The 19,242-nt window shown below is 37.9% G+C and overlaps 3 protein-coding genes across 7 annotated transcripts in view; 1 reads left to right on the top strand and 2 right to left on the bottom strand.

The window, feature by feature from the left end:
- The window catches only part of LOC5507068 (activating signal cointegrator 1 complex subunit 2), an 18,139-nt gene extending 12,009 nt beyond the window's left edge, over nt 1-6,130 (bottom strand). For all 4 annotated transcript variants that reach the window (XR_007313683.1, XM_048732335.1, XM_048732334.1 and 1 more), the window contains exon 1: nt 5,995-6,130. Coding sequence is in view for 3 of the 4 variants with exons in the window: in XM_048732335.1 (XP_048588292.1) it covers nt 5,995-6,009 (15 nt within the window). In the remaining variant the exon portion in view is untranslated. The remainder of the gene's footprint in view (nt 1-5,994) is intronic.
- Nucleotides 6,131-6,194: 64 nt separating this feature from the next.
- Nucleotides 6,195-8,400, top strand: LOC5507075 (40S ribosomal protein S25). The gene is made up of 3 exons (XM_001627690.3): nt 6,195-6,274; nt 7,304-7,393; nt 8,108-8,400. Exons 1-3 carry the CDS (start codon nt 6,272-6,274, stop codon nt 8,363-8,365), a joined length of 351 nt encoding a protein of 116 aa, XP_001627740.1. The 5' UTR covers nt 6,195-6,271; the 3' UTR covers nt 8,366-8,400.
- Nucleotides 8,398-19,030, bottom strand: LOC5507071. Of its 2 annotated transcripts, none has more exons than XM_032375542.2 (16): nt 18,887-19,030; nt 17,599-17,985; nt 16,805-17,062; nt 16,160-16,429; nt 15,280-15,540; nt 14,460-14,717; nt 14,006-14,257; nt 13,317-13,565; nt 12,930-13,027; nt 12,625-12,677; nt 11,905-12,044; nt 11,412-11,696; nt 10,679-10,792; nt 10,488-10,506; nt 10,369-10,405; nt 8,398-9,421 (listed from the first exon to the last, which is right to left on the bottom strand). In XM_032375542.2, exons 1-16 carry the CDS (start codon nt 18,960-18,962, stop codon nt 8,870-8,872), a joined length of 3,309 nt encoding a protein of 1,102 aa, XP_032231433.2. In that variant the 5' UTR covers nt 18,963-19,030; the 3' UTR covers nt 8,398-8,869. The 2 variants fall into 2 exon arrangements, with proteins under 2 accessions (XP_032231433.2, XP_032231434.2); XM_032375543.2 differs by having other exon boundaries at nt 17,599-17,982; nt 18,887-19,012.
- Nucleotides 19,031-19,242: the final 212 nt, after the last annotated feature.

Consider the following 19,242-nt stretch of genomic DNA (forward strand, 5'->3'; position numbering starts at 1 on the left):
AGAACTTAACTTGGTATTGTCAACAACCACACAGAACTTAACTTCGTATTGTCAACAATCACACGGAACTTAACTTGGTATTGTCAACAATCACAAGTAACTTAACTTGGTATTGTCAACAATCACACGGAACTTAACTTGTTATTGTCAACAATCACAAGTAACTTAACTTGGTATTGTCAATAATCACAAGGAACTTAACTTGGTATTGTCAATAATCACACAGAACTTAACTTGGTATTGTCAACAATCACACGGAACTTAACTTGTTATTGTCAACAATCACAAGTAACTTAACTTGGTATTGTCAACAATCACAAGGAACTTAACTTGGTATTGTCAACAATCACAAGGAACTTAACTTGGTATTGTCAACAATCACACAGAACTTAACTTGGTATTGTCAACAATCACACGGAACTTAACTTGGTATTGTCAACAATCACACAGAACTTAACTTGGTATTGTCTACAATCACACAGAACTTTACATGGTATTGTCAACAATCACAAGGAACTTAACTTGGTATTGTCAACAATCACAAGAAACTTAACTTGGTATTGTCAACAATCACAAGAAACTTAACTTGGTATTGTCAACAATCACACGAAACTTAACTTGGTATTGTCAACAATCACAAGAAACTTAGCTTGGTATTGTCAACAATCACACGAAACTTAGCTTGGTATTGTCAACAATCACACGAAACTTAACTTGGTATTGTCTACAATCACACAGAACTTAACTTGGTATTGTCAACAATCACACAGAACTTAACTTGGTATTGTCAACAATCACAAGGAACCTAACTTGTTATTGTCAACAATCACACGGAACTTAACTTGGTATTGTCAACAGTCACACAGAACTTAACTTGGTATTGTCAACAATCACATGGAACTTTACATGGTATTGTCAACAATCACACAGAACTTAACTTGGTATTGTCAACAATCACAAGGAACTTAACTTGGTATTGTCAACAATCACACGAAACTTAACTTGGTATTATCAACAATCACATGGAACTTTACATGGTATTGTCAACAATCACAAGTAACTTAACTTGGTATTGTCAATAATCACATGGAACTTAACTTGGTATTGTCAACAGTCACACAGAACTTAACTTGGTATTGTCAACAATCACAAGGAACTTAACTTGGTATTGTTAACAATCACATGGAACCTAACTTGGTATTGTCAACAATCACAAGGAACTTAACTTGGTATTGTCAACAACCACACGAAACTTAACTTGGTATTGTCAACAATCACACAAAACTTAACTTGGTATTGTCAACAATCACACAGAACTTAACTTGGTATTGTCAACAATCACAAGAAATTTAACTTGGTATTGTCAACAATCACACAGAACTTAACTTGTCAACAATCACACGAAACTCAACTTGGTATTATCAACAATCACATGGAACTTTACATGGTATTGTCAACAATCACAAGTAACTTAACTTGGTATTGTCAATAATCACATGGAACCTAACTTGGTATTGTCAACAATCACAAGAAACTTAACTTGGTATTGTCAACAATCACAAGTAACTTAACTTGGTATTGTCAATAATCACATGGAACCTAACTTGGTATTGTCAACAATCACACAGAACTTAACTTGGTATTGTCAACAATCACAAGGAACTTAACCTTGGTATTGTCAACAATCACACAGAACTTAACTTGGTATTGTCAACAATCACACGAAACTTAACTTGGTATTGTCAACAATAACACAAAACTTAACTTGGTATTGTCAACAATCATACAGAACTTAACTTGGTATTGTCAACAATCACAAGAAATTTAACTTGGTATTGTCAACAACCACACGAAACTTAACTTGGTATTGTCAACAATCACACAGAACTTAACTTGGTATTGTCAACAATCACACAGAACTTAACTTGGTATTGTCAACAATCACAAGAAATTTAACTTGGTATTGTCAACAATCACAAGTAACTTAACTTGGTATTGTCAACAACCACACGAAACTTAACTTGGTATTGTCAACAATAACACAAAACTTAACTTGGTATTGTCAACAATCACACAGAACTTAACTTGGTATTGTCAACAATCACAAGAAATTTAACTTGGTATTGTCAACAACCACACGAAACTTAACTTGGTATTGTCAACAATCACACAGAACTTAACTTGGTATTGTCAACAATCACACAGAACTTTACTTGGTATTGTCAACAATCACAAGAAATTTAACTTGGTATTGTCAACAATCACAAGGAACTTAACTTGGTATTGTCAACAATCACAAGTAACTTAACTTGGTATTGTCAACAACCACACGAACTTGGTATTTTCAACAATCACATAGAACTTAACTTGGTATTGTCAACAATCACACGAAATTTAACTTGGTATTGTCAACAATAACACAAAACTTAACTTGGTATTGTCAACAATCACACAGAACTTAACTTGGTATTGTCAAAAATCACACAGAACTTAACTTGGTATTGTCAACAATCACAAGAAATTTAACTTGGTATTGTCAACAATCACACGAAACTTAACTTTGTATTGTCAACAATCACAAGGAACTTAACTTGGTATTGTCAACAATCACAAGAAACTTAACTTGGTATTGTCAACAATCACACGGAACTTAACTTGGTATTTTCAACAATCACAAGAAACTTAACTTGGTATTGTCAACAATCACAAGAAACTTAACTTGGTATTGTCAACAATCACAAGGAACTTAACTTGGTATTGTCAACAATCACAAGGAACTTAACTTGGTATTGTCAACAATCACAAGGAACCTAACTTGGTATTGTCAACAATCACAAGAAACTTAACTTGGTATTGTCAACAATCACAAGGAACTTAACTTGGTATTGTCAACAATCACAAGAAACTTAACTTGGTATTGTCAACAATCACAAGAAACTTAACTTGGTATTGTCAACAATCACAAGAAACTTAACTTGGTATTGTCAACAATCACAAGGAACTTAACTTGGTATTGTCAACAATCACAAGAAACTTAACTTGGTATTGTCAACAATCACAAGAAACTTAACTTGGTATTGTCAACAATCACACGAAACTTAACTTGGTATTGTCAACAATCACAAGAAACTTAACTTGGTATTGTCAACAATAACACGAAACTTAACTTGGTATTGTCAACAATCACACGGAACTTAACTTGGTATTGTCAACAATCACAAGGAACCTAACTTGGTATTGTCAACAATCACACGGAACTCAACTTGGTATTGTCAACAATCACACAGAACTTAACTTGGTATTGTCAACAATCACACCGAACTTTACATGGTATTGTCAACAATCACAAGGAACTTAACTTGGTATTGTCAACAATCACAAGAAACTTAACTTGGTATTGTCAACAATCACAAGAAACTTAACTTGGTATTGTCAACAATCACACAGAACTTAACTTGGTATTGTCAACAATCACAAGGAACCTAACTTGGTATTGTCAACAATCACACGGAACTTAACTTGGTATTGTCAACAATCACACAGAACTTAACTTGGTATTGTCAACAATCACACAGAACTTAACTTGGTATTGTCAACAATCACACAGAACTTAACTTGGTATTGTCAACAATCACACAGAACTTAACTTGGTATTGTCAACAATCACAAGGAACTTAACTTGGTATTGTCAACAATCACAAGAAACTTAACTTGGTATTGTCAACAATCACACAGAACTTAACTTGGTATTGTCAACAATCACAAGGAACCTAACTTGGTATTGTCAACAATCACAAGAAACTTAACTTGGTATTGTCAACAATCACAAGAAACTTAACTTGGTATTGTCAACAATCACACAGAACTTAACTTGGTATTGTCAACAATCACAAGGAACCTAACTTGGTATTGTCAACAATCACAAGAAACTTAACTTGGTATTGTCAACAATCACAAGGAACTTAACTTGGTATTGTCAACAATCACAAGAAACTTAACTTGGTATTGTCAACAATCACAAGAAACTTAACTTGGTATTGTCAACAATAACACGAAACTTAACTTGGTATTGTCAACAATCACACGGAACTTAACTTGGTATTGTCAACAATCACAAGGAACCTAACTTGGTATTGTCAACAATCACACGGAACTCAACTTGGTATTGTCAACAATCACACAGAACTTAACTTGGTATTGTCAACAATCACACCGAACTTTACATGGTATTGTCAACAATCACAAGGAACTTAACTTGGTATTGTCAACAATCACAAGAAACTTAACTTGGTATTGTCAACAATCACAAGAAACTTAACTTGGTATTGTCAACAATCACACAGAACTTAACTTGGTATTGTCAACAATCACAAGGAACCTAACTTGGTATTGTCAACAATCACACGGAACTTAACTTGGTATTGTCAACAATCACACAGAACTTAACTTGGTATTGTCAACAATCACACAAAACTTAACTTGGTATTGTCAACAATCACACAGAACTTAACTTGGTATTGTCAACAATCACACAGAACTTAACTTGGTATTGTCAACAATCACAAGGAACTTAACTTGGTATTGTCAACAATCACAAGAAACTTAACTTGGTATTGTCAACAATCACACAGAACTTAACTTGGTATTGTCAACAATCACAAGGAACCTAACTTGGTATTGTCAACAATCACAAGAAACTTAACTTGGTATTGTCAACAATCACAAGAAACTTAACTTGGTATTGTCAACAATCACACAGAACTTAACTTGGTATTGTCAACAATCACAAGGAACCTAACTTGGTATTGTCAACAATCACAAGAAACTTAACTTGGTATTGTCAACAATCACAAGAAACTTAACTTGGTATTGTCAACAATCACACAGAACTTAACTTGGTATTGTCAACAATCACAAGGAACCTAACTTGGTATTGTCAACAATCACACGGAACTTAACTTGGTATTGTCAACAATCACACAGAACTTAACTTGGTATTGTCAACAATCACACAGAACTTAACTTGGTATTGTCAACAATCACACAGAACTTAACTTGGTATTGTCAACAATCACAAGGAACTTAACTTGGTATTGTCAACAATCACAAGAAACTTAACTTGGTATTGTCAACAATCACACAGAACTTAACTTGGTATTGTCAACAATCACACAGAACTTAACTTGGTATTGTCAACAATCACAAGGAACTTAACTTGGTATTGTCAACAATCACAAGAAACTTAACTTGGTATTGTCAACAATCACACAGAACTTAACTTGGTATTGTCAACAATCACAAGGAACCTAACTTGGTATTGTCAACAATCACACGGAACTTAACTTGGTATTGTCAACAATCACACAGAACTTAACTTGGTATTGTCAACAATCACACAGAACTTAACTTGGTATTGTCAACAATCACACAGAACTTAACTTGGTATTGTCAACAATCACAAGGAACTTAACTTGGTATTGTCAACAATCACAAGAAACTTAACTTGGTATTGTCAACAATCACACAGAACTTAACTTGGTATTGTCAACAATCACACAGAACTTAACTTGGTATTGTCAACAATCACAAGAAACTTAACTTGGTATTGTCAACAATCACACAGAGCTGGTATTGTTTTTATTATAAAATCTCTAAAATACACCAAAAACTGGAAATCGACTCTGCCAAAGGCTGAGGCTGGTACGAGATCGCGACAGTTTGGGCTTTTTTATTCTATTTATAAAATCTCTTGTATACTCTTGTATCAAATTCGTGTACTTTCTTTTGTATTTTTGAATAAGTGGTTGTAGAAACAAAAACTGTAACAAGACGTCAAGACGTTTTTAAGCGATCCATACTATAAAAGGAAATAAAGGATATCTTCGTACTCATCGTGAAATCAAGTACCGACTAAAAAAACAGTGAAAACTTAGGAAAGAACGCTTAATTGTGATAAAATTTAAGTGGAAAGTACCAAATAATATTTCTTCTTACCTTAGCTTTTTGCATATTCAAAAAAAGCTATTGAAAGTTAACTATAAACCGCTCCATTTTTACGACGAAAAACAACAAATAAATCACACTATTTCCGCCATATTTGAACCCGCGCTATAAGCTATTAGCTAGCGGTATCTCCATAACCGCGTGAGCCTAGGAGCTAGTTTAGGGGTCGTTTTATTGAGTGTCTTGTGCAATAGGTTGGTCCCCCCTATGGGGGTATCGCTCCACATGTGTAGAGGGGCTTTCTCTTTGCACTTGGCTTCAAATCAAGATGGTAGGTCGACCTTATTCATCAAATTCTATCGTGTTTTACTCCGTGTTCCTTTGACCGTATGAGCTCAAAGAAGCACTAGAGTACATAATTACATATATTACGGCGATTTGTTGTTAATTTTAACGTAACAATGGTTTATTTTGGTCATAAGATTGAAATAAATATTGGTGGTTTGTATTCGAATGCTAGTCAAAATGGCTGACTTTCCTGGTGACGAATTTAAAGCCACGTGTGTTAAGACCCATGTAACGCATTGCAGATTAAAGTTTTTGATCCATATTGTGCAAAACGTGATACTAGAAAAGATAGCTTACATTTTGTAGAATATACCTCGTTTTATATGGCTTTAGAGATGCAAAATATAGTGTGATTTTGGCCATTCAGAATAGGCCTGGTTACGTTTCTCCGGTAGACTGATTGAAAATGATGATTTTACGAGCTGGATTTTTTAAAGCTATATTTATTGTTATCACTACTCTATCAAGTAGCATGCGCTGAGTATGTGATAGAAGTCTGTGATCTATGAATATCATTTATATTCTTCATATAAAATTTTATTCAGTTATTATTTTACTCTTATCTGCACCAGTGGGATACATGCTACCGTGGCCATTTAGCATGTGAGAATCCCAGCTCTGACTGTCATAAACTCCAAAACTAGGGTACTCAGTATTTCTCTGTTGTGCATTTCTTTGCCTCACTGGCTGGCTAGTAAAGCTCTTGTCAGTCAGATAATATGTTTCTCACATCTTTATTGTTTTAGTTGGTTTAATTCAAACTTGTCAAGGTTGCCACGCTAGTGTAATTATGTAATTATGATATTCAAAGGTCAGAACCGTGACAGTATTTGATGGTAAATGTTTGGGTTTTTACCAATATATCAAAAAAATAAAATAATGAACGATTAGTGTACTACAAGTTTTATGTTATAGCAAAATGATAAAAACAGGATCTAACAATGATTCTATATGACAAAAAGATCTTTTTTTATTAACTCTTGGTGTGTTAATTATGATGTTCTTTCTTCAGCCTCCTAAGAAGGACCCCAAGAAGGATGCTAAAAAGCCGCAGAAGGCACAGAAGCCAGCTGGGTCTGGTGGCGGAAAGGCCAAGAAGAAGGTATGTTTAGTGGCTCGTTGCTCCCTAGGACTGTGCAAACCTTCCTGAGTTAAAACATATAACAACATAAAGACCTGGGGTTAACTTGGGCACTGGATAGTGTATCTGGCTCGGGCACAATTGATACCCATAGAACACTTTTTCTGCTGGAAAAAAGAACTGATATTAATTTGCCAGACACAAAGTGGTTTTCAGTGCTTATAAGTTACTTATTGGTTAGTTCATCAAATGATATTAATAAATATTTCACTGTCAAATTTTTCAGCTGTTAATGTTTTAGCTTTAAAGATCCTTTCTATATTCCTATAAGAGTCACAACCCGCAAAAGAAACCTTCTACAGACAAATTTTGTACCACATTGTTTTATCCAATCTTGTCTAACATTGTTTGTTTGTTGCCCTTTGTCTTATATTGTTTGTTTTTTTGTGCTTTGTCTTCTATTGTTTATTCATTTCATTTTGACTTATTTTGTTAGCTTTGATGTACTTTGTCTCACAATGTTTGTCTGGCTGCACTTTGTCTTACACATATTTTTTATATTGTTTTTATTGATGCATCGAGTCTCAGTGCTGTTTTGCATATTGTCTCACATTGTTTGTTTTGATGCATCAAGTCTCAGTGTTGCATCTTGTCTTACATTGTTTGTTTTGTTTCGTGTTATCTGTTTTGATAAGTTGCATTTTCTGACATTGTTTGCTTTGTTGCAATTTGCAGAAGTGGTCTAAGGGAAAAGTTCGTGACAAGCTGAACAACTTGGTTCTCTTCGACAAAGCTACCTATGACAAACTGTACAAGGAAGTCCCCAGCTACAGACTGATCACCCCATCCGTGGTGTCCGAGAGACTAAAGATCCGCGGCTCCCTCGCCCGCCGAGCCCTGTTGGAGCTGCAATCAAAGGGTCTGATCAAGGAGGTGTCCAAGCACCATTCTCAGCTGATCTACACCCGAGCAACCAAGGGTGCTGACGAGTAGGCATCTTTGACAACTAATAAATTACCATTCTGAGACTTTGTGGTGTTGTTTATTTCTGCGAATATAAAGCCCCATCCAAACAGCATAGGTTATTAGTGCTGGTGCTATTTATACACTGTGTTGGGAGTTATTGCATAAGCATGCAGTTTGCTAATGTCTTCAGTTCAGCCGAGCTATGTAACGCTCGCAATGTTGGTCAATGTTGGTGCTGTTTAGCCCTTTATTACAAAGTTCATTTCGAGAATATGAAAGACTAGAATTTAAATGCTATAGCTTGTGTCACCAGACAATTATAAAAAATGTGAGTAAAGGCTGATTTAGACAGCACAATCTAGTCGTCTGCAAATTATACACTACGATATTCGTAGTCGAGCATCGTAGCGGAGTCGTAGGCTTATTTACACCTGAGTTGTAGAGGTTTCGCATACAACTAAATGAGACTTAAAAGTAGTAGATGCTGGAGTGAGCGGAGTTTACTCTTGTTGTTTTAGACGAAGATTGCACTCACGCGGTGGTTGTATTTGAGTGAGACGGTTCTTGCTGATCAACTAGGTGATGGCAGAAATCTGTTTCCTTTGCGCTATCCCTGCCCAGGTTCTCATACACAAACGCCATGTGATCTGTTGAGGCGTGCGTGTGTGGGGTCAGCGATGCGTACTGCGCCTCATTAACAAACACTGAATCAAGGGACTGGTAAATTGCCGATGGCTCCAGGTCACGTGCCCCGGTAGATGCTGTGACGTCATTCACGTGACCGGGCTTCTCAATCTTTTCCTTTCTGGCCTTGGTATTATGAAGTTGTTTTAAAGGCGCGTTAGCCCGAGGAAGACTGGTACTTGATTCGTGATTCCTTTTGCTGAATATTTTAGGTCGCGTGACATGTGCTTGGTTGTGTTGCGTGACAGTCTTGGTTGGCGTGACTGTATCGTATTCTGGGGTAGCGTTAGGTTCTGAGTAAGGAGTTTGGCCCATTGACTCGTAGCTTCTTCCTGGTTGAGTGACGGTTCGCTCTTCTGTGTGTAGCGACGAAAAAGAACCTTCTTGCATCGTTATACTCTGAAAAGAATTGTAATCATATACTGTATTTATATTTTTCATTTAGGAAATGTTATAAGATTTTGGTTAGTAGATGGGTATTGACACAATCGAATTTATTGAATTTAAGGAGAGGGGCGTAAGGGGGTTCGAACACTGCACAGAAACCGCACAGAAAAACGCCAAAACCGTCAAAATAAGTCGATAATCGTAAACCGCGCAGTCTAGAGATACCGCTGAATAAAATAACAAAAAAACGAAAAACTGCGCCACATTTAATGCAAAACCACATCACCGCAAACCCTTACGCCCCCCTCTTTAAGAAATGATTTATAAGACTTATAAGGTCATTTCTTCACAATATACGTAAGAAATCAATAACAAAGGTGTGGCTGACGATCCCTCTTTAAAATTTCAATTGGCTGCCGAAGGACTGAAATAGACCCCATGTATCCGCTAAAACAGCTACAGCGGAACCTGGATTTTACGATATGCCTCGGGAGAAAGAAATTTTATTTTATTAGGTCTTCGATTTTACGATACAAAGGAAAATCCATTGAAATAAGGTTTTAGCGAGGTCGGGTTAATTATCAACTTTTACAAAATAATATTGTAACAGTACTCTGTGGAAGGCTGTTAAGTTACTCTTTGTACGACTGTAATCTGTTTTTAACAAGATCTGTCAAGTCAAAAAAATCGATTAACTGTACTGTAGTTGTCTGTTGTCATTAGTTTTTCTCTCTAGCTTGATAGACAGAATCTGTAATATCGTTGTTTACAATTACACTCGGGAGAACAGATTTATATCGTAAAATCGAGGTCATTTCTTGTACATTCCACTGAATTTCCGCCAGGAGAAAGGAACGACATAATAAAATCGAGGCTATCGTAAAATCCAGTATCGTAAAATCCAGTTTCACTGTGTTACAATAGTTTGGTTTTGAAAGAGAACTCGACTATTATAGTACCTGAATTTGGGAATTTTCCACTCCATCCACATTTGATCTACAATTAATAAAGAACGATTGCTAGAAATATGGTCTAGAAAATATAGGACTTTATAAATATATGAATAAAATTACTATACCTTGGCCTCTTCTCTGTTCCTGCGGAAATGAAAAAGGTATAAAGTTATTTGGCATTAAATCTAAGATAATATAAGTGGAATCTCTATTAGCGGGCACGTCTGGTGTCCTTGGATACCATTACTCCGGGACCCGGGACGGATCGTTGATAGCTGAACGATCTGTATGTGTGGACAATTAAATCACTTTTTACCTGATTTCTTGCATCGTAGGAAGTAGGTAATGGTTGCAGCATTTAACAGAAGCAACAGGGCAACTGTGACAGCCAGACCGATAATAACGGAATCTTGGTTAACGACTTCGATAACTGAATTAAATCATAGAAATGTCATACAAATTGTAATTTGAAAGAGAACATTATGGAACTCTCGCAATGACAAAACACAAGCTGGAGATTGTGGTAAAGATCTTCAGTGATGGATAACCCCCAGAGGGGGACTCTTAGAAAAGAAGACGGGGGTAGTCGCCGGCATCCTTTAGGGTATAAAATTCGACCAACTACTATTCCTAAGGGGGTGCTTGAGGGTTTTTTTTTTTCAATTCTGTTTTCTCTTAGGGTATAAAAGGGTATCTATTAGGGGTAATAATTTCTGTTGTTCACGCCCAAAGTGCCCTCCCTTAGGGTTAAAATCGATTTCGGCGACGACGATCACCCCATCCTGTGGTGGTCGCGATGGTCGCGTGCCCATATATCACGTGACTAGCACATGTTGCTCCTGTTTGGGTGGTCCTGATGGTCACGTTTCTATCATTATACGTACTGTGTGGATAGCACTGTTGTAACTTGACCATCATACACGTACTGTAACGGTGGCAATGATGGTCACGTGACCATCATGCGCACTATGATGTGGTCCTGATGATCACGTGACTAGCACACGTACCTGTGGGGGTGGTCCTAATGGTCATGTGACTAGCACACGTACCTGAGGGGGTGGTACTGATGTACACCGTGTCACGCCTCGTGTTTCCCCGCACCGACACAGTGACCTCCACCTCGTACAGAGTGTCAGGCTGAAGATCATCCAACACGCACGACAGCGAGGCTGAACTAATAGAGCCTGATGACGTCAGCCAATCACGTGATGCTCCAGCTAGAGGTCTAGCGCGCATTGTGCACTGCGCATCACCCGAAGGGTTTGACCACGTGACCGCTATATGTTGTGACGTAGTTGTGACATCGAAAAACTCTGGAAGTGGCGGCAGTTGGACTGAGAAAGAATGAATTGGAGAAGATACATTTAAGGTTTAATTTTTTTCTTTGCTAGAATAACATAATTTTTTTTAATGAAACACGAATTTAACACAAAGCTCACAGTCTCTCTTGTTTCCCGGGCAAGATCTTGAGCATACTACTGCAATTGACAACTCTCAGAACTATGGATACCGCCAGACAGGGAACCACTATAAAAAGCCTACCGCTCATTTTTATACTTGAAGAATCGACAGAAAGGCCATAGAATTTCGTCTTCTGGAGCAGAGTTTCCTTAAGAGACAGGAAAGGATTTGTTATATTTGCAGTGAGGACGAGAGAGACGTCAACAACAAGGCTGCCATCCCTAAAACAAGAACAAGTCACTTGGTCAGATGATAGAAAAAGCCCACCGTAATCATGGATAGTGGATAAGCAATACCAAGATATTTAGCTTGCAACCTGCGGAGGGGAGCTCAGCGGATAAAGGAAATGGAGGATGGGAATAACAAACATGTGGAGTAAGGCCTTATAGTGCTACGCGCGCTACCGTAGACACTCAAGTTAAACGAATATAGCCAACTTAAATCACAGTTCTGATTGATAAAAACTTGATTTCGTCGTGCTCTCGTGTGCGCTCAAGCAAGTCTTTGCCTCGCTGATTGGCCGAGGAGGGGGAGGGGTGCGCAATCATAGGTATTATATGAAATAAGCATAGTATTTGAAGATTCCATAATATGAAACGACCCTTCTTTTGGCCGTCAAAGGGGGTGCGCGCGGACCCTGCGCACCCCCTTGACGTACCCTGCCCACCCTCTGCTTACGCGCCTGCATTAGGTTTCTCACATCCTCATTTGTTTGAATTAGTTGACTTACAAAGATTTCCAGGTGGCCATGCTAGCGCGCGTCAAGGTGTAAAACCTTAAACTAAAAAGTCTCAAACATACCTGTATGTTACTGATAATGTGTCAAGACAAGCAGAATCAAAACTCTCTTTGATCTAGAAATAAATCCAATGCATTTTCATTGATAACAATTGTATTGTACTAAGCCCGATGATAGAATTTATGGGTGGGAGTAAGTTGTCGTTTCTTGTCTACGCCTTGCACGGTCATCAATCCTATGATAACATCTAGTGCAAAACTGAGAACGTGTGAGTCTACGGCCCTGGCACAAGGATAAAGGCAAGAAGGGAAGAGGCATGATACCATAAAAAATCAACGAGGTACGTATCGTCATGAATGCCACATACCGATTTGATAATCCTCGCTTTGACTGCAGCGCTCGGTGGATATCGCTCGTTAGTCACTCTGAAGCTATCATTCCGGATGTATTCGGAATCAGCGACAGCTAGAATGACAAAAACTTGAGACAAAACTTGCTTATTTGTGTTTTTTTTAGCACAGAAGAAAAAACACTTGCTTATTCGTATTTTTTAACACAGAAGAAAAAAAAGAGTCATTTCTATACTGCATGTAAGTGAAATAAATAGCCAAAAAAGACGTGAAATCATGATTCTGGTAATTATGATTTAGTGTCTTTTTAAGCTATTTTTGGCATTAGCGTGTATCCAGAATTTGAGCAAAAGTAATATTTGTGATTTCCAAGTCATTTAAAAATATTTTCATAAAGTACCTACCAATAGTGTACGTGTTCTCGGTCCCTGGGAAGCCTTCAGCTCGACATTTCACCTCACTCACATCCGGGTCCGGTAAATCCACCCTGTACGATATGACACTGCCATTCGAGTGTGCGACGAGTCCTCTGTAAGACGCGTGGCCACTGTTACAAATGATGTTGGGAGGTGAGGCGGTGTTGGTCTCGAGGGACAGGATGATGAATCCCGGGGAGGACGAACATTTTAGCGTTTGTTGGTCCATGTTGACATCTGAAATCACGAGCAAACATCTAATTACTTAGATAAGAAAAGATCAAAACTTATAAGAGACGAATCTTTGTATTGATCCTGTGAACTATTCGCGATGCACACAAACAATATTTGGACATTTTAACAAATCATGGCGATTCTTTACTCGCACAATTGAGAAGTCGCCGCTACTGCACTAATCATGACAAAATCTAAGTTAAGATTAGGGCAGTGGCTCTAGTCAACTACGAAAAAAAACCCGCAGGTCAACCGCGCAGTCAAATCTTACAAAACAACATCCCTCAAGTAAGTAGAAAAAATAGAGCATCTACGGCTAGAATTGTATTCCTGATGTGGTTGAAATCTTTTAGATCAATCTGAATTAAGCAATAAGACTGCCAGTTATCATATCTTCTCAAGATTCTCTGGTAATTATGATGGCTGATCTGAGTGACACTCACAGTCGACTCCAATGTATGTGACAGCAGACACCACGTTACACGTGTTGTTGATAGTACACGTGTACACCCCTTCGTCCGTCCTGTTTATTGACTGTATCATCAGTGTTTGTCCCTCTCCCACGAGAACACCGTCTTTGGTCCATCTTATCTCGTGTGAATCCAGTTCATTAGCCGCGCATGTCAACTGAACAGTGGATTTCTCCGTGAACCTCGTGCCATTAATAGGTAGGATAGACGCAGTCTTCAGCGGCTCTGAAGAGGAGAAAGATAATACACGAATATATATAAGAAAAAAGCAGAAAAACAATCGACAGTTGAATTTAATGTTATGTATCGGTGACTCCGTCTCCTGTAAGCGTTTCAAAATTTTTACGTTACGATTTGACAAGGTGTGACTTGTTGAGACGCCAAAAAATCATTACTTGTATAATTCTCAATTCAATTCGTGTATTACCTTGCACGTGAATTCTGACACTTCTGTGTTCGCCTTCTCCCACTTTATTGCTTGGTGCGCATGTGTAGAGATGATATCCCAGCATGCTTAGTGACACGTTAAATAGACCAATGGTGTTGTTGGCCAGCGGTTGATTGTTGATGCGTAGAAAGTATCGGGTGTCATTTGGTTTGGCGACCGCTGAACAGTATAGGGGTATCGCGGACCCATAGCAGTAGGAACTTGTCAATAGCACCAATTGGGTGTTTTCTGGTTTGTCTGAGAGGACAGAAAAATGTCATCACCTAGAACTTTACATTTGAACACGTGCATGGACGTGTATGTCATAAACGTGTATGACAAAGATGACAGGTTGTGTATGTTTACAGTTGATTTTTTTTTGCATTAAAATAAAAATATAACTAACGAGTGTAAGAATCAGAGCCATTTACATATTTCCAGTTGATAAGATTTTTGGCAAAGATGAAAGACCTCAATTAATTAAACCAAAATCAAGGGCCCACCCTCCGAGATCTCCTGGGCTTAAGACCCTACCCGTCCACCCACGGACCAATTCCCTTTGTAGAGGAAAAGGTGTGAATTGGCCATTTCAGCTATAAGCATGCGCTCGCACTCACCATGGGAACCTACCTCAACTACCGGCATGCAGCGCGCGCTTTGTTTGATGTAAGCTTAAAAAAGCGCGCGCTGCATTCTGGTAGTTGATGCAGGTTTCTATGGCTATGCGCGCGCAAACTTATAGCTGGAATGGCCTATTTTATCTAGAACTACATCGTGTCAAAAAAGCGTACGTTTTTTGAGGTTAGCGATTAGTACTTACAGAGAACATCAAGATCTAGTCGGTCATATCCAATGTTTTCGACGCCATTTAATGTTACTCCACAAAAATATATTCCTCCGTCTTTTCGGTGAAGTGGACTCAATTTTAGATACCGTCTCCAGATTGGCACCAAATCAATCGTCTTGCCATCTTTAACCATAGTTAAATTGTCGCGGTATCTCCAGCTTACATAGCATTCTAAGTATAGTGTTTCGCCCTCAGTAGAACTCCCAAAATACCAAAAATGAATCCATGTAGCAGCTATAAAAAAAATAATAAATAAAGTTAAACATAAAACATAATAGCGTGGTAGTTAACACGTCGTGGAAAGGAACCCGGAAGCATATTACAATTACCACTCGCACCCATCAAATTTCACATGTTGTTGTTAGTGTTGATATATATAAAAGGTGATGGTTTATATACATTTTAGCTTTTTAACTCAATTTTACCTCAGTATAGGAAACAGCATTATTTTTTAAAGCAGCTCGACATATGTTTCCAGTTTTTAGGGTAAATAAATAAATAGATAAATAGATAAATAGATAAATAGATAAATAGATAAATAGATAAATAGATAAATAGATAAATAGATAAATAGATAAATAGATAAATAGATAAATAGATAAATAGATAAATAGATAAATAGATAAATAGATAAATAAATAAATAAATTAATTAATTAATTAATTAAATGATATTTATTTAATATTTTAATATTTTTTTAGAAACTACCAAAAAACGTGTTGTTTTAGTGTCGCGAAATAAATTTTTGCCAGTTTTGTGCGAATTATTTCACAACACAGGACTTTTACCGTTCAATACATTAACTGAAAACAATTTCAGATGGTTGAAGAGGGGTTATTAGTAATTCGCTTACAGCTTGGTTCAACGCTGATGGAAACTGTCACGTTCAGTCCATATCCAGCTGCACTTCTAGCCTCACAGGAAAACTCAACTTCTCCCAATACTGAAATGCTTGTTGTGAATATGCCAGTGCCGGTGTAACTCCTTGTTCCATTTGTGTAGATCATGTAATTGGTTACTGATGGATTAGCCGAGGCAATGCATCTCAAGGCAATTGTGGAGTACCTGCCTACTCTATTGCTAGACGGAGCAAGCTTGATGAGCTTTGTATTTTCTGGCTTGTCTAAAAATAATAGATCAAAATGACGCGTGACTTTAACAGTTCAATACCAGCCAGCCAGTCAGTCAGTCAGTCAGTCAGTCAGTCAGTCAGTCAGTCAGTCAGTCAGTCAGTCAGTCAGTCAGTCAGTCAGTCAGTCAGTCAGTCAGTCAGTCAGTCAGTCAGTCAGTCAGTCAGTCAGTCAGTCAGTCAGTCAGTCAGTCAGTCAGTCAGTCAGTCAGTCAACCACATTAAAGCAAGTTACCGCAGTCAATCAACCAACCAAACCAACAGCTGTTTAAAAATTTTACACAACTATAAAGAAATGGTAGGACAGCTATAAAGAAATGGGGAGTGGCTTTAGCCCCATATATTTCGAGGCCTGCTACATTCACTTACATTGCACGGTCAGTATCGCAGACTTAGTGTAGTTTTGTCCACAGCCATCAGTAACAGTGCACGTGTACATGCCAGACATTCTTCTGTTAACCGCTGGTATTCGGTAATAGGATGTGCCGTGCCCCACCATGTGACCCTGAGGGCTGGTCCAAGTTATGGTGGGCGAGGGAGACCCATCAGCGGAACACGTGAATAGGGCGGCGTCAGTCTCATTGAGTATGAGTCTCAAAGGGTGGATTGCAAAGTTTCGGATGGGAACTGAAGTGCAACACATTTTGTTATTCTTTAACGGGATCTTTGAGGTTTAACATTTCGCACGTAAGTAATTTCGTCGGTAAGTAAAGGCTGATTTAGTTGTAATGCGACACTTCTACAACTCGAGTCGTTGAGTGTAAACCAACCTACGACTCCGCTACAATGTTCGACTACGTCGTAGTAAGTAATTCAGGGCTAAGACATGTCGTATAGACAAAAAAGTCAAATTCAAATTTTGTCACATTAATTATATTCAATGACTCGAGATAGTCAAAAACGTAGGTTGGTGGATCAGTTCAGGAAATCAACATTATCAAAAAGCTGCAATAGGTAAGGCTTGGCAGGCGCGTTCCTAGGATTGGCCGCCAGTCGTAGGTATCGTATGGAAAGATTATAGTATTTTCCTTACTAAAAAATGACCCACTTCTTGGCCGCTAAGGGGGGGGGGGGGTTGGGGATCTGCAAAGCAGGGTATTAATCGGCATTTGGGTTATTTCGGGGTATGGGCGAGGCTCAAGTGCTAAGGGTTCTACATTTACCTTGCACGTGTAGTAGTGTATCTCTTTGCTGAGATGCGTCGTCACTATTATTTCCTTTAACTTGGCATCTAATGCTTTTGCTTCCAAACCCATCAACACTGCTGCTTAGGTTTGTGAGAGTGAAATAGATCTTGAAAACTGGAAATTGGTTACTCAACTCATTCGCCATCGAGAAACGCATTACGCGGTCTTTAAACACGGCCTCAGGTCCATTTGTCTTGCTGTACATCTTGAGTGCAGATTGCGTCCTCACTGAAACCTCGTAGATATTCACATCCGAGACGCTGTCTCCGGGGCTAAGTGTGACTTTCCATGACAAAGCTGCATCCGCACGCTCGTTGAAGCAAACTGATTTATTGTATTGCCATTGCCAATCTTGCGTTCCTTCTGTAAATGACAAACATTCGATGCTATTAACATTAGAGGGAGTTTAGCATTTATATATCTCAACAAAAATCACCTCCCCCTTGGGTATGAATTAAGTATGCATAAGACTTGTTTGAAGTAAACAAACAAAAATATGTTGTTTCATTACACTCTTATTTCTCGCACATTTCTCCATTGGGGAAAAACATATTTTGAAGGCGTTTTGCAATCAAAATTTAATAGATTTTACTTTGCTATTTTATTTTATTTCATTTGTTAAAGCTAAAAAATAGAGAAAACAACAACTGCAATAACAATCATTTTTTAAGTCTGGAATAAAATGTTCACCAAAAAGATTATAAAAATTATGACCTTAGTAAGAGTTCAATTGGCAAAGTTCCACTAGCAAAGAGCAACATTTTGTTCTATTGATCACTTTATTAAATTAAGTTTGTTAGCTGTTATGTAAAAACAAATCCGTTTTTACGGAAACATTTTATTGACTTTTTGTCTTATTGCTACCCTGGGTACCAGATGCTCCGAACTTAGAGCCGCGAAGCGGCGTCGACGCCGCTTCGCGGCTCTAGCGGAGTTCGAAGCCTCTGGTACCCAGGGTATCTTATTGCATGATCAAGAATGTTTTTATTGCCATGTCTTCTCATTAATACTACTAGTATTTGAATAATTTGGATATTTTAGATTCGATTTGGATATTTTAGATTGTATTGTGATTTTGTTTCCAGTTAGAGCCGGTTTACGTCATTTAATATCTTCACGGTAAATGATATTGGTACATGACCTACTAATATACGGCGGAACACTTGAGAATAAAGGAACACAGGAGAATAAGCATTTGGTAGATTAAAGGAACTTGATTTAACAAAGATGGTGTGCATTTACCAGGTCGCTATCACGTTCTTACCTGCACATTGTAGTTCCCACATCTTAACAGCAACAAGAAAAGCTATGAGCTTTGAGTTTGTTCCTAAAAATATCATGGCTGCCTTGATATAATCAGACGAAAACCTCGGTTATGGTTTACTACGCATAATTTATATTAACCTTCTGACATTGTTGCCATGGAACTCTTTCCGAGAAAACGTCATCAGACCCGGAAATAAAAGTTGAAAAACTTTTTGGCTAAAATAAAGCATTTACAGTCCAGAATTTCTCGTGTACATACTGTATACTAAAACGCATACATGTACTCTTCGTATGTTAAAGTACCTGGTGGAAATGAATGTAAAATGAAGTTTTATTCCTCAAAGTGTGTGTAGC

Source organism: Nematostella vectensis, chromosome 9 (genome assembly GCF_932526225.1).
Source record: "Nematostella vectensis chromosome 9, jaNemVect1.1, whole genome shotgun sequence".
NCBI classification, from domain to species: domain Eukaryota; kingdom Metazoa; phylum Cnidaria; class Anthozoa; order Actiniaria; family Edwardsiidae; genus Nematostella; species Nematostella vectensis.

Excerpts from the sequence above, each read along its gene's own strand:
- LOC5507075 (XM_001627690.3), top strand. Across the intron at positions 7,394-8,107 it reads GCGGAAAGGCCAAGAAGAAG|AAGTGGTCTAAGGGAAAAGT; the intron begins GTATGTTTAGTG and ends TGCAATTTGCAG.
- LOC5507071 (XM_032375542.2), bottom strand. The coding sequence starts at position 18,962 with ATGATATTTTTAGGAACAAACTCAAAGCTCATAGCTTTTCTTGTTGCT. Across the intron at positions 17,986-18,886 it reads GTGGGAACTACAATGTGCAG|AAGGAACGCAAGATTGGCAA; the intron begins GTAAGAACGTGA and ends TGTCATTTACAG. Across the intron at positions 13,028-13,316 it reads CGAGAACACGTACACTATTG|CTGTCGCTGATTCCGAATAC; the intron begins GTAGGTACTTTA and ends TTGTCATTCTAG.